Source organism: Malus domestica, chromosome 17 (genome assembly GCF_042453785.1).
Source record: "Malus domestica chromosome 17, GDT2T_hap1".
NCBI lineage: Eukaryota > Viridiplantae > Streptophyta > Magnoliopsida > Rosales > Rosaceae > Malus > Malus domestica.
In genome coordinates, this window is record NC_091677.1 from 7,204,691 (window position 1) to 7,231,951 (window position 27,261).

General features: G+C 38.0%; 2 protein-coding genes across 2 annotated transcripts; one reads left to right on the forward strand and one right to left on the reverse strand.

The window, feature by feature from the left end:
- The first annotated feature begins 234 nt into the window (after positions 1-234).
- Positions 235-1,081, forward strand: LOC103404771 (calcium-binding protein PBP1-like). Its single transcript, XM_008343730.4, has one exon. The coding sequence runs from the start codon at positions 574-576 to the stop codon at positions 943-945; it is 372 nt and encodes a 123-aa protein (XP_008341952.1). The 5' UTR covers positions 235-573; the 3' UTR covers positions 946-1,081.
- Positions 1,082-16,610: 15,529 nt separating this feature from the next.
- On the reverse strand, positions 16,611-19,435 carry LOC103404772 (F-box/LRR-repeat protein At4g14103-like). Its single transcript, XM_008343731.4, has 3 exons — positions 18,379-19,435; positions 17,235-17,408; positions 16,611-17,117 (listed from the first exon to the last, which is right to left on the reverse strand). The coding sequence occupies exons 1-3, from the start codon at positions 19,309-19,311 to the stop codon at positions 16,848-16,850; spliced, it is 1,377 nt and encodes a 458-aa protein (XP_008341953.3). The 5' UTR covers positions 19,312-19,435; the 3' UTR covers positions 16,611-16,847.
- Between the last annotated feature and the right edge of the window lie 7,826 nt (positions 19,436-27,261).

Sequence of the window (27,261 nt, forward strand, 5' to 3'; positions counted from 1 at the left end):
ATTCTATCTAATTATTTATTATTTAGTCAACTCAAACAAGTTAATGATTTATATGTTAATATTTTTATAATGAACCGTCCAATATTCTGATATATATAAATAAGAAAAAGATATGTATTTTGATTGATTAATTTTTATCCAATTCCAGATACGATAACAATGGCCCTAAATTTTCTTCAAAAGAATAAAAAAAAAATGAAACAATGCCCCTAATAGGTGGGAGAGAAGACACCAACTTTATAAAATGACATAATTAGCCTTGACAAGTTTCTGAGAAATAGAGGAGGCAACCGCTGGCCCCTGCAGCTGTATAGAATCAAAGCCGACCAGCAATTAATCCACTGTTCCATTTCTGTCATCCGAAGGGAGACCACAACCCTCCTCTTTCCAAGAACCCCGTTCCAGTTTCCGCCCTCCTTACCTTTTCTTCCATAATATAAATCCTCCACACCCCTTCCATGTTTTCCTCACACAACCAGAAACCAACATCTAATTTCTCTCTCCAAAACCCAATACATATATCAGAGAAAGAGATTATCATTTTAAATCCCACAAGATCATCAATCATCACCTATGGCAGGAGTTGGAAAGAGGGCTGCTGACGATTTCGAAGACCTGCTGCCGCAGATGGCGGATAAGCTCGGCGGCGAGGGGCTGATAAAGGAGCTGTGTAACGGGTTTCAGCTGCTGATGGACAAGGACAAAGGGGTCATTACGCTGGAGAGCTTGAGGAGGAATTCTGCCTTGCTGGGTCTGCAGAACTTGAGAGAAGACGAGCTTGTGAGCATGGTGAGGGAAGGTGACATGGACGGTGATGGCGCTCTGAACCAGATGGAGTTTTGCGTTTTGATGTTTAGACTGAGTCCTGAGCTGATGGAAGAGTCTTGGATTTGGCTTGAGCAAGCCATGCAAGAGGAGATTAGCGATAAAAATAAGAGACCCTAATTTCTTGATCCGTTGTTTTGATTTGTAAGTAGAATATTATTGGTAGTGAATTTAATCAAGGAAGAGTTTTACTTTTCCTTGGATTATATTCATGGTTTTTTTTTTTTTGGTCAATATATGCATGGTTATTTCTTCATGGTTTTACTTTCAACGTTCTTCGTCCTGAAATAGTCAAATTTGAAAAATACATAGAAATAACAGGCACCTTCTTTTAGTTGTAATTCTTGGACGTGGTGTGTATGTGTGTGTGTGTATATATATATGTGTGCGCGTGTAGGCGCGCGCCCGTGTGTGTATACACATACATCGATTTCTTTTACAAAGAATTTATAGGGATCTTGAAACCATACGTATTAAAGTTAAGTCCAAGTATAACTTCTTTATAAAGATATGTATATACATGCGTAATTATATTTCGGAAAATTGGTTGGAATAGCATTGTTGCAAAATGAACAATCTAAATAGCACTCTTCCTAAACTCTAATCTGCACTAGTTCTCTTTTGAAGAAAATACTCATTAAAAAAAATTTATGGCATCCAATATGGCATTGTTATGGCCTCGATATTCAGTCAAAATGCTATAAATCTGCTTATGGCAAATTATCAACAGCATATCAATGACATATATATGAACGTTATATGAACATCAGATTGATGGCATATATATGTACAACATATCGCATATTGAAATCAATATTGACATCTCCAAGCAACACAATATCTTCTATGAAAACTTGTTCATGTTCAATAAATTCCTGCCCAAAATTCAGAAGATAAGATTAAATCAATATAATCATGAGGTGCAGCCACATGAAATCGATCTCTTTTCCAAATTTCCCCAACACCTGTACTCTGCTTTTTATATGCTTCTATGACACCTCTAGGGCAGACTAATAAAAATAAATAAATACACTTACAATAATTTGAGTACCACAATAATATATTACGCAATAGTGTTTTAAGTATACAAAAAAAAAAAATCTCTAAACGTGATTACTGATGAGTAGTAAGATAAAGAAACTTCCATTTATGATTAAAAACATATTTTTTGTCAGCTGTACATCCGAAGGAATTATATATTAGCCAGCACATGCATAATAAAATATAATTTAAAGTTTCATTCAGTGAATCGAATATATGTGAAGGCACTCCATCAATCTTAAACACTCTTTAGAGTGAATATTTTAGTTTTCTAAAGATATCTCACAACAGTTCTTTAAATTTATAGCCGTTGTCACATGTCAAATTGGATATATTGTCACATTACATGCACCAAGATCCAGAACTAATTGCTTAGAAAATTAGGAGGAACGTCGAACCTATCCACAACCAAACAACCCTCCATGTACTGAGTAAATTTTAAAACATTTCTTACGATTTCAAAGTCTTAATTCGAAAAAAGTTGAGGTTCCATTATAAATTAATTAGTAATATATATATATATATAGTAGTCCAATTTATTTATAAACCCATACAAAGATCCTTCTTTCATCAATGTGAGATTTATTTTCAACACGTCTCCTGTGAAATCCCATCCCCGGAATTTCACTATTCATTACATATCTCTTTTTTACAAACGACTGGGTACATGCATATTGAAAATTGGAACTTGGAAACAGAAAGATTTTACAAAACAAGTATTAATCATTTTATTCAAAGTAGAGGGCAAAGATAATATCACTAAATATAAAATATTATTGATAGAATGAAAAAAAAGGCTTTTTTTATTAGCACCTCAAAAAATGTTGAATACACCCCACATTAAAATTTAATATTAAATAACTTATTTTCCCAACTATGCAATGACAATTTTGACCTTATTAGTTTTTAAAAAATAAAATAAAAATATCTAAATACACCCCAAATCACTTTTAACGTATTATTTATCTTCTCAACTATTAAAACCATCCCACTCTGCATTGTTGAACAAAACTCTAACCAATGAAACTACAAACATGTTGATTGAGAAAAATTGCTTTTGACGAATGGAACGCGAAATCGATGTTTCGGAAGCTTCACATGAGGTAAGACTTCATATTTTTCATTGTTTTAGTGATTTCGACGACATCGATAATTATTTAATATTGTGTTTGTTGCGTTATTTAAACTTCTATATTTATATTCATCTTTTAGGGATCACAAGGATCCCTGCGGCTGTTCATCAGTTTCTTTGCTGATAGGGTTTTGTTGATTTTTGGGCTTTATTTTTCTCTGAGAAACTCTATAATCTGGTTACTGGCATGAAATATTTATTCTAAAAGTAAACCATATATGAAGTTCATTGGATATTAGTCAGTATAATGCCAGAAATTAAGTTGTCACAAGGTTGACTCTTCCCAATTTATGTACTTTATGAAAATTTTGTATGAGTAGCATTTGTGAAATACAATTATCCCATGGTTATGGTGTCAAGGGAACTATGAAATCTTGGGTGGGGATGAAGGGGGTGATAAACCAGTCTCTTCTCTGGTTCATGCGACAGGTTCCAACTCCAACAAGGATAAGGAGATTCAATCCAACTCTGACTAGGACATTCATTCCTATTCCCACATGGACACACGAGCAGCAGCCTAGTCCAAGATTGATTAGTAGTTCTTTTCCTATATTGATTGTAATTATGTTTTCTGTATCCTACTACACTATTACTTTGTAACCCTATATATATATATATATATATATGTATATATCTATCAATAATAATTGGCTCACTCATTCATTGAGTTGAGATTCATAAATAACATCTTTCAGGGGAGGCCAGACCCTTATGGCCTTAACTATGTTTCATCGGTGGTGTGTGATAGCTGTCCATCTTTTCAGTTGTCATGAGGACCGAGCAAGAAAGAGAGACATATCTCATGAAAGTTTATTGTCTTTCATGAAAATTGTGAGAAACTTAGAGTTTTTGTTGATTTTCACTTTCATTTTTTTAGGTGTGATAGTTCTTTATTATGGATAATGAATAATTATGTTTTTGATATTATAGTCACAGAGTAACCCTTGATTACTATACAGACTTATAGCTTAATTTTACACAATCCAGCCGCCCCTACACATCAATATACGAGACAGTTCCTTGAGGCAATAAAGCAATACATTACTATTGCGATTGATGTCCTTAGAGATGGTAATTGTGGATATAGTCATAGCTGAGGCAATGGGATTTGGTCAAGATTCATGGCCAAGGGTACGTAAGGACCTATTGGCGGAAGTACGTGGTTGCCCATTCCTATATGAGCATGCTTTTGGTTGGAAAAAGAGGCGTGCTAAGATTGACCAAGCACTTGACTATTTTGAAGATTCATATGCATCGGAACTCTACCGGATGAGCATGCTAGATACGGGCCATCTTATAGCTTCATGTTATCGTGTAGTGGTGATTTTTTTTATCCTGTTTGCAATGCCTCTCATTCCTACCTTTATATGTATTAGGAGATGATGACCCCACTAATCTTCCTGAGATTGCAATTGGTTTAGTCAATGACAATCACTTTATATAGGTACTAAGAGTTGACTTACTTTTTTTGCAACATTGAACGTTGTTTTTGAAAATTAATTGACTCCTTTTATTTTGTACAGCTACGTTTGGCACCAAGACATCCCATGCCACCGGTTGCACAAAATTGGCATATTTTTGCGGTAAATAACGCTCGACACCTTTACGCCAACTACCAAGATCGTGTGGAACAATTTAAGCTATTACCAGGTCTAAATAATGTATCCACCACCGAAACGATGTGTCTTGATTGTGACTAATTTATGTTTTACAAATTGAACTGAAATATATTGATTGCTAGGCGAGAGTACATTTGTAAAAACAAGGTTTATTTTTTAATGGTATCTAGTGGGCATGCAAAGCAACCTTGAAAAATATTTGAGCTAATTCCACATGCCATAAAGGGTTGCACAAATAAACCTTCATCTGCAACAAAATGGCAACATCAGTTTTACTGTTCTACTTCTAAAACATAACACTTATCAACCAACCATAAAGGGCTGCACAAATAAACCGTCATTTAAATTGTGTAAAGTTTGCAACACATCCACCTTTCCATCTAACTTAAGCTTCCTTGTAACAGAATGGCCCTACATAACCAACACAATCATCTTAATTCCGATAATAAGTTCATAATTAATTCTTTGTGATACCTTTCGTAATGCTTACTTATAAGACATGAGAAAGAGATTGAATTACTAACAGCCACAAAATGATCTATGGAAGAATAACAAAAACCACAGATTGAGAAAATAAAATGGGCAGAAATGAATATATTATGAAACAATAGCATACAATCCAATCCCATTAAACTTGAACAAGATAGTAACATGAGATTAATCCCTCAAGCAACACAATAAGCAAACCCACTCCATACACTTGCCCCATATTTGACTGTAAGAAAACGGAAAAGGGTGACTCTGAGTGTTCGGTACAAAAGGTCGGTAACCCTTCTGCATCAATTTCTTGTGGAGGAATATAAGGAGTATATTGAGGAATGTGGGGTGTATAGAAGGTGTGGGGTGTATGTACAAAATATAAGGTGTATATTGAGAATGTGGGGTGTGAGGGTATTATAGGAAAATATGTGAGGTGTATCAAGTATGTGAGGTTTATTAAACAATTTGTGGAATGTTAATATAATAAGCAAAAAAAAAAAGAAAAGAAAGAGGAGGAGGCTTCTGGAAGGCAGGAGAGGGAATGGGGGAATCGTGCGATAAGGTGCCAAGAAGTGGAAAAAATTGAAGGGGGAGGAAAAATTAGGGAAAGTTCAACGGCACAGGGAATCCTCCGCCTCGTCAAGGTGCTTTCTTTGTCCATTTGATTATTCAATTCATGAATCCCTCACTTACCCGTCTTTGATTCAACTGTATCCGAACTTTTTTCAGAAATATTTCTTGTTATTTTGTTGATTTGGGTAATTGGGTATTTGCGGATGTGGTGAGTTTAGTTTGATTCTGGTGAACAAATGGTGGTTGCACGCCAGTTAGTGAATCTCTTAGTTTGTACTTTATGCCCTCTAGTTGATAGTTTGAAATTTGAACGTTTGACACTTTTTGACTTCGAATTAGTTTAATGGGTGTTTATTGAAGTCTTAGTTTGGTGTTGTACTGGCATTGCTCACCAGGATTTGGCAGATTGTGTTTATTTAGGATTGGAAGGCTGGTACTATGTGTGCACAGGCTTATGGTATTCTGCTATAAGAGTGCATAATGCTTGTTGGATCTCTTAACATGTGGTACAATGTAGCTAGACGATATTAGCTCTATTGATTAACCTTAAGGTTATTGCTTTTGCGCAATTGTTATTTTCTCCCTCGTATGAACACACATATGGGCAGTGAATTGTTTGCATTGTGTTTATATACATATGGGAAAAATAATGGCAAGCAAATGTGTCTGATTGTCTGCATTGGCATTTGCTTCTATTATTGATAGCAAAAAGGGGTTGTAAAATGTTATTCCGCATATCTCAGCTGTTAGTTGAACTCTTTCATATGCATCTTTCATATAAAAAAAATTTCAACACTGGTTTTCAACAACCTTCTGGATATCAAAACTTTGCTCAACCCTCCTTTCAGTCACAGTCTCAGTTTCAGAATTCTGGATCTCCAATGGCTTCGGGACAATTTTTTCAACCATTGCTTGTTTGTCAAATATGTGATAAAAAGGGCCATGTTGCTTTGAACTGCTTTCAGAATGGCTGCCAAATCTGCCACAGAAAAGGACACACAGCTGCCACTTGCTTTGACAGGAACAATACTGGATCTATGCCTGTGCCTACTTTCTCCTCATCTCCTATGATGTTTCCGCAGCATTCTTATCCTCAGACTTCTTCACAGTTGCAGCCACATCTTCAATCTCCAACTTCATTTTCCTCTCAAGTGCAGCATTCCACTATGAGGTTGTCATCACAGTATCATAATGGAGTGATGTCTCCCAATAATTCGCAGGCTGCTTTTACTGCACGCACTAATTTCTCACCATCAGCTCCTACACATGAATATTGGTTGCTGGATTCGGGAGCAACTAATCATATGACATCCGATTTGTCCAATCTGCAAGCTGCTACTCCATATGCTTCATCAGAAACTGTGACTGGTGCTAATGGTGAAGGTTTACAAATTTCACATATTGGTCAAGCTAGTTTATCCACTCATTCTCATACACTTGAGTTAAATTCTGTGTTACATGTTCCACAATTGTCACAACACTTACTGTCTATGTATCAATTATGCAAAGACAACAATTGTAGGTGTGTTGTTGATGAGTTTTCTGTGTGTATACAGGACAAGGTCACCAACAAGGTTCTCTATCAAGGACTGAGTAATCAAGCTGTCTATCCTCTTCCACTTCTCAAACCACCAAAGACATATCCTGCAGCCTTTCTTAGACAGAAAATAAATGATTCTCTTTGGCATTGCCGATTGGGTCATCCCACCAATTCTGTTATACAAGTAGCTCTTAGTAAGTCAGCTATTAATTCCTCTTGTAACTCCACATCTCAAACTTGTACTGCTTGTCTACAAGGCAAGTTCACCAAGTTACCTTTTCCTGTAATGGCTTCCAAATCTTTTGTTCCACTTGAGGTCATTCACACAGATGTATGGGGTCCTTCTCCTACCAAGTCTATAGAAGGGTATAGCTATTATGTGTCGTTCATTGATGAATGTACACGATATACATGGATTTTTCCCATGACTAATAAAGCTGCTGTCTTTGAGATATTTGTTCAGTTTCATGCCTATATTCAAAATTATTTTTCTGCAACTATCAAAGTTTTGCAAAGTGATGGTGGAGGGGAATATGTTAGTACTCGATTTCAAAACTTTCTCACAACCAAAGGCATTGTCCATCACAAATCTTGTCCATACACCCCTGAGCAAAATGGTTTAGCCGAAAGAAAAAATAGGCATCTTGTTGAAACTGCTGTTACATTACTTCAAAAAGCCTCTCTTTCATCTCAGTTTTGGTTTCATGCATGTGCTACAAGTACATATCTTGTTAATAGACTACCTACTTCCGTGTTAAAGATGCAATCTCCATTCGAAGTGTTGTATAAATCCCCACCTATACTTGATCACTTGAGGGTTTTTGGTTGTGCTTGTTACCCTTCCTTAAAACCTTATAGAACCAATAAACTTGATCCTAAGACCACTATGTGTATATTTTTGGGGTATGCTGCTCAATATAAGGGGTATATTTGTTATGCTATAAGAGATAATAAACTAATTGTCTCTAGGCATATGTTGTTTGATGAATCTGTCTTTCCTAGTGCATATGGTCTGTCTTCTTCATCCTTCAGTCCTACTGTCTCTTCTGCATCCATTCCAGTTTCAATAGCTCATCCTACTACATTTCATCATCCTCCACTCATTCCAATACCATCTCCACACATACCATCTTCTCAACCATCGGTTACTCAGTCCTCTTTTCAGCAACTTGGTGATCTTGGTCCTACTGGAGGCACTTCTGCTTCAAGTTCTGCTTCTTCATTGCTGCTATCCGAGTCTCATCCTGATGTCACAAGTTCTCAAGTTCCAGATTTGCAACATGTCTCTGTGGTCAGTTTTAATACTCATCCTATGCAAACAAGGTCCAATTCAGGGATTTTCAAAAAGAAGGTTTTTTCTGCTGTTGTTCAGGAAAATGTCAAGGAACCTCAGTCTTTTAGTATTGCTGCTCGATCCTCTCAGTGGAGACAAGCCATGACAGAAGAGATGGATGCACTTATTAAACAGAAAACATGGACTTTTGTTCCTCTCCCATTTCATAAGAACTTGGTGGGTTGCAAATGGATATATAAAGTAAAAAGAAATCCTGATGGCTCTGTGGCCAGGTATAAGGCTCGTTTAGTGGCCAAGGGGTTCTCTCAAGAAGCCGGACTCGATTACTATGAAACTTTCAGCCCCGTGGTTAAGCCTACTACGGATCGGTTAATGCTCTCACTGGCTGCTACAAAGGGCTGGAAACTGACACAGTTAGATGTTAAAAACGCCTTTCTGCATGGTTTTCTCGATGAAGAAGTGTACATGTCTCAACCACAAGGGTTTATTGACAAGGATTATCCAGATTTTGTATGCAAATTAGAACGGTCTTTGTATGGCCTCAAACAGGCTCCTCGTGCTTGGAATGAAAGATTTTCGAGATTTCTTCTCAGTTTGGGCTTCAAATCCTCATATGCCAATCCTTCCTTATATGTCAAAAGTGCTGGTCGTTCCCTTGTTGTGTTGCTGTTATATGTTGACGATATTATACTCAGTGGTGATGATGATGTCCATGTTCAGTCTGTGATCAATCAATTAACCAGGGAGTTCGATATGAAAGACCTAGGAGTCCTACACTACTTTCTTGGGCTGCAAATTGAGTATCAACCTCAAGGCTTGTTCATTCATCAGTCCAAATATATAAAAAACTTGATGCATAAGGCGCATATGTTTGACAGTAAGCCTTGTACCACTCCATGTCATCCCAATCAAAAGCTCTTAAATCATGGTAGTCTTCCATTTCATGATCCCGGTCTTTATAGAAGTATCATCGGGGCATTACAGTATCTGACTTTCACTCGCCCTGATATAGCATATTCTGTCAATCAGGTATGCCAGTTTATGCATTCTCCTCTTGATAGTCACTTTGTTACTGTAAAACGCATACTGCGGTATCTCAAAGGTTCTCTGGATCTCGGTTTGTGTTTTAAACCTGGTAATTTGGATATAAGAGCTTACACAGATGCTGATTGGGCTGGGGATCCCAATAACCGACGGTCAACCACTGGTTTTGTTGTGTTTTTAGGTGATAATCCAATTTCTTGGAGTTTAAAGAAACAGCATACAGTTAGTCGTTCTTCCACTGAGGCAGAATATAGAGCAATGGCAACAACCACTGCTGAAGTTGTGTGGATTCAGCAGTTACTCCAGGATCTGTCTTTATCTCCGTCCACAACTCCTTTACTCCATTGTGACAATATATCAGCAATGGCTTTGGCAACCAATCCCATTCTGCATTCTAAAGCTAAACACATAGAGATCGACTGTCATTTTGTGCGGGAACGAGTGCAGCAAGGCACCATTATGTTGCAGTTTGTTAACTCCTCAGACCAGTTTGTTGATATCCTTACAAAGGGTCTCTGTTTTCCATTGTTTAGTTCTCATTGTAACAATCTTATGCTAGCCAATGTCCAACATAAAATTGAGGGGGAATGTTAGGATAAAAGATTAGTATTTTTTTACATTGCCAGGTGTCACAAGTGTATTGGAGAATCAAGAAGTCAGTTATGTGTCATTGTATTTATAAGGATGTATGATGTAATAGTTGGATATAACGAAAATACAGTTTCTCTCTCTATATTCTCTCTCTTCGAAAGCTCTTTTCAGTTCTTCCTAAGTTCTTCATAGTTTGTTCTTAGCGTTATCATGTGTGTGTATTATCAGAGTTGAGATTGAATAATTATAGGAACAAGTTATAACAGAGCTCCTCTGTTTCCTTTTTTCCTGTTAATCTCCCTTTATGCCTTCGAGTAATAGAGATAGGAAATCTGCTTCATGCCTCCTTGTCTGCAACTGGATTAGAAGAAAGGGATTGAGGTTGATGCAAACCATTGGGCAAAAGCGCGATTTCATTTGCCAAACCTGTGGCATGCTAATTATCAGTAAAGATTCTCATATTCTTTAGGACTCTTTCCATAGCTACTCTATATTACGTTTGTAGAACTCATCAGGTCCTCTTCTGGTGGTTTATATACATTTGTATTTCCGCAAGGATGCATGACTTTTAGACTTTAAATTGGAGATCAGTTCGATTGCATATGCGATAAGAGTGAAGCTATACGACTGTTTATACTAAATATTGCTTCTGATCTTTGATAAAGCTTTCTATAGTAGTGGACTCGAGCAGGTTGTTAGCATATATTTTATTTCTTACTGCTTTTATGCAGTATTAGATTATAAGCCCTGGACAAACCAATGCTCTCCCAACTTTACAGATGCCTATTTTAACATATGAAACAATTTGATCTTTTGGGTTTAAATGTTGAAAAGGCATATATGGTAATTGCCCTAAGTATGAAATATCTATTTAAGGTCTCCATTTGTTTAACATTATCAGACCTGTTGCACATGTCTGAAGTTGGAACGAATATATACATATAAACCCTGAAAGGGATGGAATTGTTTCTTATTAAGGATATATATATTTGTATCACTGGAATTCATATTATGCATTGTCATAACAGAAGGCACGATTCAGTGAACTACGAATTGCTTGATCCTTTTAGGGTACTTAGGCAGTCTAACGAGGAGGTTAGATGCAGCCATAAAGTATACGAAAATTACAATGTGAACTGATGCTTGAGTTATGCTTTGTACATGTACCGGAGGCAGGTATGTTAGGTACGGATACTTGGTGACGTCACGTGTCGATCCTGGATGTATGTTGGAATCAGGGCGTGACCCTCCTCACATGTGGTGAATTTTCGATTCAAGCATGTAAACAATACAAATGGGTGGAGTGGAGCACGTGTGGCCGTTGGGCTTCACACGTGGCCTGACCTGCTCTAATACCAAGAAGAAATTTGAGGTTCCACCATAAAAACCAATTGTTAATATGAGGAGTAGCACAACTTGCTTATAAGCCCACACAAACTCATTCTCCCATCAGCATGAGATTCATTCTCAACATATCTAATGTATATTTCATTGTAGAAACTTATCAAATGGAGTTTTGTGTGCTCTTACAAACATTTGTGAGCACGTGGTATATGTTTTCTGTTCTTATAATATGAGCCGATGATAGGATTGATATGTTCCACTTTATGCTATACTAATAAAAAGAAAACAAACTCATGTTGTAAATTTGAGTGAGATTATAATACTACGTGATGGTATTTCAAGTGCAGTTTACTACTCCCCAAAATGAAGCAAGAGAAAATGGTCAACGGTCCATCAACATTTATCCTAATAAAGTGAAAGAAAAAACGTTAGTAACAAAGTGCATATATATTCAGAAAAAAGAGAACTGAAGAAGTAAAAGAAGGTAGTACAAATTTAAGTTCAGTGAAATGCAATTTTAGCATTAGAAGAAGCCCAAGAAAATCCCATCATCTGTGACCTAATCTTTTGTCGCTGGAGAGAATATTTAGCTTTGCAGTGTCCAGTGCACAAAATCATTTCTTCCAAGGCCTTTCCATGCTTCAGCAAGAACTTTGTTAGACTAACTTCATTCTCGTACTCTAAAAACCCATGAATCTTTACCACCTTAAGGTTTTGTAGGAAGGGCTTCAAGGTCGGATTCCCAGTACTTTTCTTCCTCTGAGTTGGACATTTCCCACATATCCTTAATCCATTGCTGGATATGCCCATAAATGAGAAATTATATTAAATTACTTAAGAACAAAATGATATAAATAAACCAAATTATTCTTGTAATACTTACTCTCCTTACAATCTTGTAATCATTTATAATATTGAGATTCAGAGTGTGCAACATGGGAGAGCTCTTGAATATGCACGCCAATCCAGGTATATTATTCTTGTTGAAACACGTATGCAACTCCAAAGATTTGAGATTGTTAAATGGATTTAGATCAACTGCAAAATAATTACTGTTTGATAGAATCTGCAAAAAAGACTAACCATATAAGTCATGCCTCTCACTGAAAAGGCCACCTAGCTAGACTGATGACCTTATAAAGTTAACAATGTCACACATTTACAAAGATAATGTTCTCTTGTCAAATTTTATGTTATCAAATTATTAAAACTGCACGTTCAGAGAAGAACTATAATATGATTAATGGCTCAGTAGTCGTTCCACTTATGTTTTCAGACTATCAATCTAGACTTCAAGTGTCAAAGTTAAGGGTCTTATCAACCTAACTTTGAAATATCTGGCCAAAAAACGTTACTTAAATTAAAGTACCTCAATGCATTGGCTTTCAAGTGTCAAGCAATGGACATGAGAGAGTCCCATAAAAAGATTGGACACACTCTGAAGCTTTGCCTTATGAAGTCGGCTTCTTTAGAATTTTGAGAGTTCGACCTTGATAATGAATGTGATTTTCCGGTGGTAGTGGACGAAATTTTTATATTTGGACTTAAGGTGGTGAAGTCTAGGTCAGGGAATGAGGACCAGATATAACGCCACCGTTTTGATAATACGCTGGATTGGGCGACGATTTTGATGGGTAGGAGGAAGAGGATGTGGTGGAGTACAGCGTCAGGGCGGTCACTGATTCGGTCAATGCTTCTGCTTCTGCTGCTCTTGTCATCGTCGATTTGATCGTTTTGATTTTAGAAAATGAGAAACTTTTCTTGGCAGCAGATCTTGTTTCCATTGTGATGTGGCCAATGCTTGTGCTTCTGCTATATTGCCGTCATTTATTTGATCATTTGAAAAACAGGATAAAGACCATCTTTACATTGGCCCTGAAAAAGAAGAACTCCAGTGGTTAAATCATGAATTGTATAGCCCCATGGAAAGAATGTAATGCTAACATGAGAATCCTTAGTATATTGAGCAACGGATAACAGATTTTTATGTAAGGAAGGAACACGAAGAACATCGAAAAGACGGAAGACATAAGTACCAGAAGTGAAAGAGACATTACCAAAATGAGTGATGGGGAGGGAAGTGCCGTTACCAATAACAACTTGGTCAGAAGAAGACTGTGGAATTGAGGTAGAAGCCGAGCGTGCATCATGAGTCATATGATTGGTAGCTCCAGAATCAAAGTACCAATTGGGGTCGGTTGAAGAGGCAATATGCATACCAGAAAAAGCACGAGGATGAGGACACCGAGCAACAAGATGACCATACTGTCGGCAATTCCAGCATTGCCGAAGAGGAGGAGGAGGGCCTAAGAGGCCTTGAGAAGGAGCCGGGTTGAGTGGCAGGCGGACAGGACAATATCCCTGTGCAGAGGCAACAACAGGAAAGCGAGTGGGTTGAACATGGGTTCGAGAGGTACGGGGTCCGCACGGATTACAAACAGAGAGAAAAGCACTTGGTTGAGCATTGGGAGTCATCTGCACGGCCAACTCTTGCTGAGCCTCAAAGGATAAAAGACAAGCATGAAGATTAGAAAAACTAGGCAATGGCGGGAAATGGAGAATGGCCGTAACAAGCATGCCATATTCGGGACCCAAACCACGAAGAACAAAAGTGACCAAATCAGAATTGGATACAGGGTCATTGATGGCAGTCAGTTGATCCGCTAGATTCTTAGCATGAGCAAGGTAGTCGGAGATCGACTTGGTACCTTTTGTGATGGAGAAAAGATGAAACTTCAGTTGAGCCCCATTAGCAAGAGATTGCTGCGAAAAGTTCTGTTGAAGACAATCCCAAATATCCTTGGAGGTAGAGATACCAACTACTTGAGGAAGAGTAGTTTTAGACAACGTGGCATGGAGAATGCTGATCAGACTTTGATCGGTTTGAAACCAAGAAAAGTAATCCGGATTAGGTTGGGAATCTTGTGATGCAGATGGAGGGTTAGAGGACTTGTCAGAAGAGGTAGTGGGAGCAAGAGTAGCAGGTGGACATGGGAAAGAACCATCAACAAAACACCAAAGATTTTGACCAAGAAGGAAAGGTTTGACTAGGCTTTCCCATATTAGATAATTGGTGTCAGTGAGTTTCACATAAACAAGATGAGAAATGTTCGGAATAGAGAGAGGAGGAAACATGGAGGGGGAAGCCATGAGAGAGAGAACATAGAATGAGGATCGAACGAGGCTTGTTAGAAATTTGATACCATGTAGAAACAGATTTTTCTTGATTCTTACACTATCAATATACAGTGTATATGTATATATATACAAATGAGTAGATAATACTCTACGGTTACATCTTAAAGACCATAAACATACACATAAATATGGAGTTACAATATAACAGACAATTGGCCAATATTCTATAATTAGTGTCCCAGCTCACATGCCAGCACCAGATCCTCGCCCCTGGTGGAATAGTGACCACTAGATACTCACAAAAACATTGAACATAATCTTTCCAAACATAGGTACATATATCTCAAAATTATTTTCATACTATAAAGTTATCCATCATCTATACTATAAGGAAGTGTGTGAAAACATGTTCTAAATAGTATATCGTCATCCATTAGATACCCTACAAGAACATGGGTTCAATAGAAAATATGGTATTCCAAAATATTCTAAGTAAGCATAATATCTCATAAAACATAATCATTAAATCATGTTTTTCATGTATGCATTTCTACTATTAAAACATGCATTTTAGAAGGGGTCCACTCACAAATACTCCGTCGTCGTAAAGTCGTACGAAATAGGAATGACGGAATCGCCGCTAATATTCGCACCTAAACACATAAAGTGTACAATTAATAAAACTCTATTCAAACGATTGAATTTGGGAAAACGGATGTCAAAAATGGATTCAGGACGTTGAATAACCCTAAGAAAGGTCCCGGGTAAATTTTGTAAAAGTCAACACAAAAAATATTCCCTAATGGGATATTCCCTAACTGAATATTCCCCATAAAATGTTTGGGCCGGTTAGGGTTTAGGGTTTGAAAGGTTAAAGGGTAAAGTGGGCTGAAGGCCCTAGGTTAAAAGGGTTTGGGTTAGGCATTTTAAAAGGGTTGGGCTCACTGAGCTTAGTAGCCCTACCCAAGGGTCTTTGGGCTCCAGAAAAATAAATAAACTAAATAAATAATTAAATGGGTTCAGGTTTTGGGGGTTGCATGCCTAAGGCCCAAGTTTTAAATGGCCCAAAGGCCTAAATGACAAAGGGTTAGGGGTTTCGGTTAAGAGGGTTGGGCCTGCCTAACTCCACACATAAGTCACCGGACCTAAGGAAGAAAAAGGCAGGAAATTCAGTCGGAAACCTCCCTAGCTCTGACGGAGCTTGAAACATCACCATTTCAGTAATTCAAAAGACTAAAATGAAGCCCAGAAGAATAGGGAGTCGAATTATACCTATTGGAGGCCGTGAAAAGGCCGGAGTTGGCCGAAAAGTGGCCTGAAAGCCACGGGTATTCGCTGAAATCTGGGTTTAGTTCTCCGAGGTGGTTTTCCTGTGTCAAAACGTCCCCAAGACAACTTATTTTCATTAAAACCACCAGAACATTGAAAAGGAAGAATGAGTGATGGTATTTCGAGCCTCACCTAGTCGGGAACAGTAGAACTCGCCGGCATGGTTTAAGCAACCTATAATCAAGAGACATCTCTCGTCACTATTATCCTGATTTTACATAGCAACCTATAATCAAGAGACATCTCTCGTCACTATTATCCTGATTTTATATATCCTTCCACAGTGGTTTAAGCAGCTTGGATGAATGGAGGAAACCTAACACGGGAGCTGATAGGTGTAAGAAAATATAAAGTTTTTCAATCTAACTCCAGTGTTTTTATTTTTCGCATCCTAAGCTGTTCTACTAAAACCTCTACAGCCTGTACCTTGTTCAAGCGAAAAGCTTGTCATCTTAACTGCACTCTCCAGTTCTTCTATATCGGCCTCAACAAGAATCTTCACCACATTTAGGTGACAAGATAAAGAACTCAAAGTTCGGGCTTCAGTTTTCCTAGCATTGCTCTTCAGCCAGCATCGTCCAACAAAATTTTATTCCATTTCGAACTCTAGCTTTAGAATAGATAAATGAATCAATCGGTAGGTGAACTGAAAAGCACATATTGTAGGAATTTGGAAGTGGTATTTTAAAATATAAAAGCATGCTGAACATGATGGAAACACGATTGGCAACCCTAGCAACTATCTCCAACAGAAACATGCCATTTCTATGAAGAAATGAGACGGAAAATAACCGTAAGCAAAACTCGGATAATATTTGATCCATGTAATTATCATCTAACCTAAGAAATAAGACGGAATTTGGCTAAGGCGAAGGATTCCCAATTTAAATCTCAGAGTCATTTGGTGTCGCGGAGGAGAGAGTACTTCCAAGTTTGTGAATCCGTTTTATACAGAACGATTGGGGGAACCGGCTTCAGAACTATTCCGTACTCGCCAACTTCGCCAGGAACAAGTACAATCTTTTCTAGGACAACTCCTTGCTCAGTCAAGATTTTCACAAAATTACCTTCATCTTCTGTTCCCATATACGGTTTGATTGTAACTTGCTTGAGACTTGGGATGCTGAACTCAACTGGTTTATTTAACAACTCTTCTGGTAAACTCTCCTGGGAATTGGAAGATCAAGTTTTAGATATGCAGCACGGAACATAAAATAGAAGGATAAACAATAGCAACAATGAAACATCAAGCATTGCTATAATTACATTTGTAAAAATACTCACGTCTTCCCCAAACTTGAAAGGGTATTCTAGAATCATTGTCTCGAGATTGGGACAATGTTTAAGCAGTGCAGCCATGCCAATGAGATCATGCTTGGTAAACCCTGTTTGTAGCTCTAAGAGCTTCAGGTTGTAGAGCATAAAACTTTCGGGGAAGGAGTCCATTGATGTCAGAAACTGAGGGCATATGAAAAGAAAACAATTAGGAATATAAGAAGGTGTTTAACTACGTAATCCCATTAAAAACCAGTGGTTATCATATGTAGGGGAAAAAATCCAAAGAGGCTAAGCAGCAGAAAGTGAAACTTGAAAAATCCCCCTGTTCACGGAGGTGAAAGCAAAGAGATTGACCATCTGAAAATTATCAAAGAATCAAATGTTGCACATAAGTGAGATGAACCAAGTTAGACTGACTAAATATACATTCTGAATGAAAACTCCTACCCAATGTGAAAGTAAAATAACTTTATTGCACCACAAGCAATTAGGTGCTATAACCAGAGTGAAGAGAAGTTTTAATTATCTTCACAAAGTCATTCGATTAAAATATTTCACTCACACCGTTCTTAATGAGTGCTCCGTACCTGTTATGAGAGAGTAAAAACAAATTGCAGTGCAGGCAATGAGGAACAATAAGGCGAGTGGAGTTTTACATTTCTTAACGACTCACCTTTGGTGTCACAATGCCAGCAGCAGAAACATAAGTGCAGGATATATAGTCTTAATAAACTTATATATTGAAACCTAGTGACCAATTGGTATCCAATTCCCTCGGTCTAGACCAAATGTTCTGCAACAATGAGCAGAGTTTCAACAACTACTTACCTTTTCCATCTTTCACGACTCCAAGATTCGGTGACAAGCTAAAGCCTCACTTATCATTATCTATCAACGTTGTCTCTATCAATCTCATTCCAAAAAACACAGCTATACCACCAGATCCGAAAACACAAGAATTTAGCCTATCTATGACTATGAGAAGCTTTCTACATGATCAGAATACCAACCATATGGCTACATATTACTCAAATCTCAGACATAATTACCACAAACAAAAAAATAACGACAATTAAACAACCTAAAACCACGATCGAGCTCGAAAAGCTATAATTGATCAGAACAGAGATGACAAATAAATAAATATTACCTTAAACCACCAGTTTAGTGTATCGAGATGCTTTAGATTTGGCGCTTGTTCAATTAGCTTAAGTGCCTTACTCCACGAGTCATAGTACTGTTCCATTATGTTCACAATCTGGACACGAAAATCAACGAGAGACGCAGCACTCTTGAGGACAACCTTGTAAAAGCTACAGCAATCGAAGCTAATCGAACAAAGATTTGGGCAATCAATCGAAAGAGTCTCTCTGATTTCGGAATCATAGAAGAACCCAAATGCCAGCCTCTTGAGCCTTTTGCTACATATCTTCAAACGACGATGACCCCAACAGTTTTGAAGCTCCAAATCCTCCAAATTGGGGCAACCCAATATCAAATCACTCATCAACTGGTCCTGCAAACAAACCTCATCGAGAAGCAAGCACCGAATTGTCCAGAATCGCATGGTGGACAATTTCGCCGGCAAAGTAAGATAACACCGCGTGAGGCTCAATTTCTCAACACACCCATTTCTCAGAACAGAGAAAGGGAAATCGTATCGGTGATTGCGGGTTTCGTCGTTGTGAAAGTCTCTGTGGATGAAGAAGTCGAGGTGGAGCTCCCGGGCGCGGAGGTGGGTGACGGCGGATCGCACCCAGGAGTCGACGTGGGAGTGGTAGTGACCGTGGAAGATGAAGGAGAGGCGGAAAGTGTGGACGGGAGAATTGGGGCGGGAAATCAGAACGCGATCGACGAACTCGGCGTAGAACTGGCGGGTGTCCAACGGCAGCTCGCGCGTCGGGAAGAGTTCGAAGTTGAAATCGAGGAAGGGGATGCGGGACCAGAGAGGGCGCCATTTTTGGGAGATGAGGGAGGTTTGGACGGAGTCTAATGTGGGGAGGAAGGTGAGGATGTGGAGGAGGAGGTCCTCCGGCAGATCGTTTAGGCTTCGGTTTTGATCGCTTGCCTCCTCTTCTTCCATCTCCTCTCTCGTGTAAAATGCTCCTGCAATCGGGGAGACATTTTTAATTGGTAATTTGCATTTTTTCTACCTCCAATTTTCAGCTTTTCCTACTTCTACTCAGAATCTGTTTTGCAAGTGTTTTTGAGTAGTTATCAAATATAGCCAACTATTAGTTTTTAATTTTAAAAAGATTAATTTTTATAAAAAAAAAGTTAAATATCACTTTTTTTTTTTTATAAATAAGTATGATATTCATAGAGAAATACGTACATAATCAAGGCTAAGGTGCTAACAATGGACCTCAATAAAAACCTTATCCGGGCTTTCAATCCGATCGAAGAAAAAAAGAGTGTTCCGCACCAATTAACTATTAAGACTATCCTTTAACAATAAATCATTAATAAAATCAGGAGGTTTTTCGAACCAAGAAAGTAGATGATCAAGTGTAAGACTCAACCGTGCAAGTTGATGTGCCACTTTATTCGTCCCTCTAGGTCGGAAAGAAATCTTCCATTGTTTAAACCCCTGAAGGATATGTCGTGTATCCGCAAAGAGATGACCAAGATGACCATGCAATGCTGATCCAGCATTCTAAATAGCAGCTATCACCAATAGAGCATAACCTTCCATCTGTACATGTTCCTCACTCCATCGCTGAGCAAACACAACTGATGCATGTGTAGCTGCATGTAAGATCCCACATCACCCAAGGGAGTGATCCTTATATGTATATTCTCATCCCTACCTAGCACGAGGCCTTTTGGGAGCTCACTGGCTTCGGGTTCCATCGGAACTCGGAAGTTAAGCAAGTAGCGCGCGAGAACACTCCTATGATGGGTGACCCACTGGAAAGTTCTCGTGTGAGTTCCCAAAAAACAAAACCGTGAGGGTGTGGTTAGGGCCCAAAACGGACAATATCGTACTACAATGGAGCCGAGCCCGAGATGTGATGGGGCCCTGGGCCGAGAGAATGATCCTTACATGTATATTTCCATCTTTACCTTGCACGAGGCCTATTGGGAGCTCACTGGCTTCGGGTTCCATCGGAACTCGGAAGTTAAGCGAGTAGCGTACGAGAGCACTCCCATGATGGGTGACCCACTGGGAAGTTCTCGTGTGAGTTCCCAAAAACAAAACCGTGAGGGCGTGGTTGGGGCCCAAAGCGAACAATATCGTGCTACGATGGAGTCGAGCTCGGGATGTGGTGGGGGCCTAGGCCGGGATGTGACACTACAGCTTTTGCATGCATTGCCGAACCAATCCCACACTCTCGACTCACCATTGCAGCCATGAAACCTCCTGTGGCATTTTGAACTACAACCACAATACCCCCATATGAACCATTCTTCTCCCAAGCAACATCTTAAATAAACAAATATACTCTTAAAGCTTTAAACTTAATAAACTAAAAAATAAAAATCCTATTAGATGAAGAGTTCTCACAGCTAAATCTAAATAATGGTGGAGACCTAGTGAAGGCATCGAATGTTGGTGGAGACTTGTGCACCCCTTAACGAAGGTGATCATAGATGGTTAATTTCTTGTATTTTTTTTCTTTCTCATCTACGTTTTCTCTTTGCTTTTGTAGTTTCTCCCTTCGATTATATATTTATCAAAGAATGAACTGTCCATCTTTGTAACGTTATTGATCTCAAATTTCCTTTAGATTATATGTGCTTTGTATTTAATTTTCCACACCTTTGCATTATTAAGGGTGTTGTCCGTATCCGAATTATGTTTTGAAGGTTATCATTGACTGGTAGTGAATCGAGAGACTGTTGTATTCTTAGAAAGTGTAAAAAGCATATTAGAATAATTAGGTTTATTTTTGTCAATGGAAGGTCATCATTTGCTTGCTGCTATATGAAAATAATATATTGCCCTTCTTCATCTATTCATGATTATCTTTACCATTGCTTGATGTATTGTACCATCTTCCCCGTCAACTATTGGATTTCAAATAGGAAACTTATTCGGTTACTAGTAGCCGAAAGATTGGTGTGACATTCCGTCTCAAGATTTATTATATTTTATTTTCAGTAGTAATGAAATGATTAAAATGCCCCTGAGATGCCACGTGAACCTAAGTTTTCTCTTTATTTTTCCACTTTTATTTTACTATTTCTGAATAGTACTTATTTTTACGAACACGTGAACACAATCAGAAACGATTTAATTACATTTCCTTTTTATAAGAAATAAATTCAAACCTTTACATTTCCTACCATATTTCTATAAGTCAGCAGCGGGACTCATATTTAATTTTTAATTTTGGATTTGAAATCCCATCCTCTTTTTTTTTCCACTTCCTTTGCTTTTTCCCTCCTCCATGGATTTGAATCCTCGCCGGATCCCCTCCCTGGGATCCTAGAGATTAACGAACAAGGACTGTTGATAAAAAATCATGTGGTCACAATTTTTTTCTTTTTTATTTTTTCACGCAAAACGATGATATTTTACTTTTAAAATATAAAAAACATTTAATTAGGACCGCACGATTTTTTATCAACGGTCCGTGTTCGTTGATCTCTAGGATCCCAGGGAGGGATCCGGCGAGGATCCAAATCCATCTCAGCCAACCCCTCGCCTGAGTCTTTTCTCACACGTCACTCTCTCTCTTTCCACTCACTTGCTCTCATCTCTCAACTCTCTCGCGTAGCTCTCACACCCTTTCTTTTCCAGATCCTTCTTCTTTCGAGTCGGCATCCTAGCTTCCCCGGAGTTGGCATGGTGGCTTCCTCGACGTTGGTAACCGGCAACGTCATAGTCGTCTGGAACGAGGAACTCCGTCGTTGTTATGAAAAATAGGATCTCTAGAAACAAGCAGAAAATTGAAGAAGAAGAAGCAGGATTGAAGAAGAAGAAGAAGAATTGAAGAAGAAGATTGAAGAACAAGAGGAAACAAAAGCAAAACTTAAGAGATGAAGGAAGAAGAAGGATCCGGAGAGGATCATATCCCCTCTTTTCCCCATTTTCAGCCGACATCATCTCTCTTACTCTCCACACCATGGTAAAAAATATCCATAATATCCCGATATTTCCATCGAAATTTTCGTGTTTTTGGACTACCGATATTTTTTTGAACTACCGATATTTCCGATATCATCGATATTTTAAATCTTGCTAAGTCACTCATGTATCTTACCATACAATGTATAAAATGTAAAATATTGTACTAATTCATTATATATAAATGATTATGGTGTGTTTAAACTTCTTTCATTAATTACTACATATTTTCTACACTCACAATGTTTGCCAACTCGCTATATAATCAACTTAAATCAGTTATATTTATCATGCAATGCATTTCCTTCCATTTTTTTTTGTAATAAACTAATAGATAATTGACTAAATAAACATCCTGCAAAGTTTCCATAAAAATTTTCAAGTTTTTCTTACAATTTCCGTGGTTTTTATTCAATTTTTATCGATATCGATAATATCTCAATATTTCCATCGAAATTTCCTTGTTTTTAGACTACCGATATTTTTGATATCATCAATATTTAATACCAAAGTAGTGGTCTTTGCTCTTTCTTGCAGACACTGTAGTTACTTTTGCAGTCATCATCTGTACTGCTGCAATTACTTTTCCCCATAAAAAAAAATTTAGAAAAATGAAAGAGTATTTTATAATGTTGTGTATATAGGTGGCGTTGACCCATGTAGAACCCAAACGATGATGATGGGGTCACCTTGGGAAGGAAACAAATACCTCAAAGTTGTATTTAATTATTTGAATTTTTTCTTTGGTCAAATAATAGTTATTCATATTATACTATTTATTTGTTGTATATTTTAGAAACTGAAAATTCATTAACAGGATAAGATACCAAAATTACACAGAAAGCCTACATCGAGGCAAACAACTAGCTAGGCATAGAAAAATCCGAACAATGCAAGGAGTTACAAGAAAGAATGACGCTTCAACAAATGCTAAGGCGTCGTCCCCTGCACTGCCAATACATAAATTAAGGTGGACAAAGTAAACCATAATTGTTAAGGACATTAACCAATGAAGATGGAGGTCGGTCGACCCACGAAACATTGCACATCTCCGGAAATCTCGTCGACACTAACAAGTCTGCCGCCAAATTGGCTGATCTTGGAATCCAAGACCAGCGATAGTCTTGGAAGGAATCCCCTAAGCGCTTGACTTTCGCCAAAGTAGGATAAGCCTCCCAACTGCCAATCTCCAACGAATCTCTTAAGCACGAGATAGATTCGAGAGAGTCGGATTCCACAATAACCAACCTGTCGCCCAAATAGATGCCCATCTGACATCCGCGAAGGAATGACAAGGCTTCGGCCATAGCAGCACTCTGCGTCGTAATTACATACCTTGTTGCTGCCAAAAACTTACCCTCAGCGTCTTGCACCACCAACCCTACATAGCCTGATCCATTAGATGCATTCTAGCTTGCATCAACATTGATTTTGATGAACAGAAAAAATGGAAGGGACCATCGGACCACCTGAGTTCGGGGTTTAAGGATCTATAGGTGTGCAGGCCGCCACAAAAAATGCACCAGTCGCATTCGAAATGGCAAGCAGGACTTGTGAAGGATTAATTTCGATTTGGTTAAAAAAGAAAGTTGCATCTTGCCTTCCAAATATGCCAGCACGTGAAGGCAACGTGAGAAAGCAACCAAGCTCTATCCTGATTAGCCCTAAAATCAAACTTGATAAGGAAGTGAAGCCACTGCGCCCATGTCGAGATGTCATCCCTATCAACCTTATAGTTTAGCACCACACCAAACCAGATTGTTTCCACCCACAGACACTGAAGGAAAAGATATTCCACAGTTTCATTGCTAGTTTGGCATATTGGGCAAATCAGGGAGTGAAAGGATTTCCTCTTGAAAAAATGATCCACATGGCTCCCACTATTTATTTGTTTCTCTTGGGAATTGAGGTTGTAATCAAATAGTGAAACAATAGTTTTTGTTTTCGTAGAAATTAACTCAGGTCTAAAATATGGAGGGGTTCAAGCGATGATTGATAGATCTAAAGCTTGCTCTCTCTCTCTCTCCACCTCACATCCCACACCCTTATTTTCCCTCTCTTTCCACTCATATTCCTCACATCTCTACTAACTACCTCTCGTAGCTCTGTCTCTCTGCCTTCCTCATTTCTCTCGGCCAAGTAAAGGAAAAGAAAAAAAAAACCATCACCACCACTTGCTGAAACCCTTCGTACACACACTGATAGCTACCAGCACCCTTATGCAATCTGCTAAGGACACCAAGCCAAGCCTAGTTCTGCATAATGGGTTCCACCATTGTTCATCGCGTACCCCAATGAGTTCTCGAGCTCTCGACTTGGTAAGCCTCCAAACTACTCCCTCTCATTTCAGTTTCTATTTTCTAGCTTGGTTTCGAGCTTGCATGTAAACTTATAACCCATACCTTGAGCTCAAAGCCAAAGGCTTAATATGCATTTTCTTCCCCTATTCTTGTAGAGAACTTCGGCAGAGATTCTAGCCAAATCTTGCCGTTCTGACAAGGCCATGCCCATTTTGTCCCATCTTCAAGTTATCTAGACCTAGTTCGAGCCTCGCATGCTCAATTTCATGATTAATACTATGAAACCCGACGAAAACCCTTTTATGGGCCAATGAGATTTCGGCCAAATTCGATTTTGCCAGCCACCTTGAGCCCTTCTGGTATACTTATTTTTCTCTTGTCCCAACTTCTAATTCATATAGTATATGCTGGTTTGGTGGGAAATTTTAGAAAAGAATGATGTTGCTGTACTGTTTTTACAACAAGGACCAAACTACAAAAATTGTTAAAGTTTTAGGGCTGTTGGTAACTCTAAGAAGTTGGGGGTATTTTTGCAATTGCCTCTAATTTTATGGGCAATTTTGTAAAATGCAAAATTTGGACAAATTATAGTTAATCTGTATATTTCGGGTATGATTTACGTTTAAGTACTTTGCTAAAGTCAACGTGACTTGGTATAGGTACAAGCTTCTTTGGATCAACAAACGACAAGGCTCACCAAGGACAAGCACGTTTTGGTTACGTGAGTGGGTCTTTTGTTTTTACTTAAATATATGTATATGTGATTTTCCCAATAACTGCTTTTATATATTATGATGTAACATGCCATGTTTAGCTTTACAAATAGACTTTTTGTAAACTTTACGTTTTTAATATTATTTGTAAGCATAAACTTGTAGCATGACATCCTTGCGTTTTATCTGCTCATCACTACATGTTTGCACGGAGTCTCTTAGTTATTTGTACCATTCTGGGCCAAGGACTAGCTTCAAATGGAGTTCACATGCACCGTTTCCATTCGCTTTGGATCCAAAATTAGGTGCTAGCCTGTCATTTTGTGTGATGTGTTGGACTCGTATGTGATGCGACTAGCGCATCTCACGTGATGTAGTACTAGAATGTAAAACCTACACCCAACCTGTTCCATTGTTTGAATATCTCTACAATGGACTTGTGTGCCTACATAAATTAATGAGCATTGATTTCTTGTAATAACGTTTTGTGATTTAATGTTGAGATACCTTGTTGGTGTACCCTACACTTTTCACTCATTTTTGCTGCAGGGTACCATATTACAAACTAGTATTATAATATTTTTGGAAAATCATATACTTGTTTTACAGCGAGGGGTCACATTTTTCGAAAAGGTTTTACAAAACTTTATTTTCAGGCCCACTCACCCTTGTTTTTCGCCCCTCCAGGATTTTAGTGGCAGAGGTTTCGTGATGACGAGGATTGTTGGTAAAAGCTGTCATGTAGGAGACTTCTCCTTTCGGTATAAATGTCCTTACCTTCTTTTACTGTAATTTATCTATGCTCTGACATCACTTGTGTGATATGAGTTCAGTCCCGCTCACATGCGCACTCTAAATTAGTTACTTTTAGGTTTTAATTTATTCACATTTTTCACATCATTACACTTTATGGCTTTGTCCCCTTCCAGGTGTCGGCCAACACATCGCGATTCGGATGTTCATGTGGACATTCCAGGTTGGGGTGTGCCAACTGGTATAAGAGAAAGTGTTATTTTTAGGTTTAGCCCTGAGAACTATTCATCTAATAGGCTTTTGGTTTTTAGTTTATTAGGTTTAAAGCTTAAAGGTATTTGTGTCTATTTAAGTGATATTTTGGATATATTTGAAAGGTTTTATAAAACCTGACATTTTTAAACTTAGGGGCTAATATTTGGCTATATTCAATAAATACTCTGTTTTTCCAGTGTGCCGGAAACACATCTAGTACAATAATAATACAATTAGCTAAAAAAAATTCTAAATTTTCAACCTATTGTATTATTAGACTTGATTTATCGAGCTGTGCCGAGAGCACACTATAAAATTTCTTCTATTTGATCTACCCAAACATATTTTTATACTTTTTGTTAGTCCAAAGCAACGCCATGCCATTAGTTACCTAAACATTTGACATATAACATAAATTAAAAAGTGAAAAAATAAATTATACTTTATATATAACATAACAGTGAGACGAACAAAATTAATCATATATAACATAACAGTGAGAGGAACAAAATTATGAGTAGTAAACTCAAAATTTTGAGAAACTTAATTTAGGGCTATCTCATCTCACCCTCTCGTGCTGAATTTTAAAATGAGTCACAATGTTTTAATTTTCTCACATGGTCCTTTAAGGTTTTTAAATTGTATCAATTTACATTTCTTGTCTAATGAAGTATTTGAATATTCTTTAAATTCATGACACGGTGAGCATGAAACCTGTAATTTCGATGAAATGTATGCTACATTTATACCACATTGACTAAAAAAACTCATCAATTTAATGGATATATGCAGACGTTGTGGTCTAATATCCTAGTGAATATGATATTAGGTTTCCACCCACATGTCATGGATTCAAAACTCCACCCTCCCCAAAAGTAATTCAATAGTTTCAACTCTCCTCCCTCCGTTGCCACTCAGTACTACGGTCTGGTGGTATT

What these genes read in the sequence shown, in the direction of transcription:
- LOC103404771 (XM_008343730.4), top strand. Translation starts at nt 574, where the DNA reads ATGGCAGGAGTTGGAAAGAGGGCTGCTGACGATTTCGAAGACCTGCTG.
- LOC103404772 (XM_008343731.4), bottom strand. Translation starts at nt 19,311, where the DNA reads ATGGAAGAAGAGGAGGCAAGCGATCAAAACCGAAGCCTAAACGATCTG. An exon ending in CACTAAACTGGTGGTTTAAG is followed by an intron (nt 17,409 to 18,378) that starts GTAATATTTATT and finishes ATATGCCCTCAG; the next exon opens with TTTCTGACATCAATGGACTC. An exon ending in CTTTCAAGTTTGGGGAAGAC is followed by an intron (nt 17,118 to 17,234) that starts GTGAGTATTTTT and finishes TCCAATTCCCAG; the next exon opens with GAGAGTTTACCAGAAGAGTT.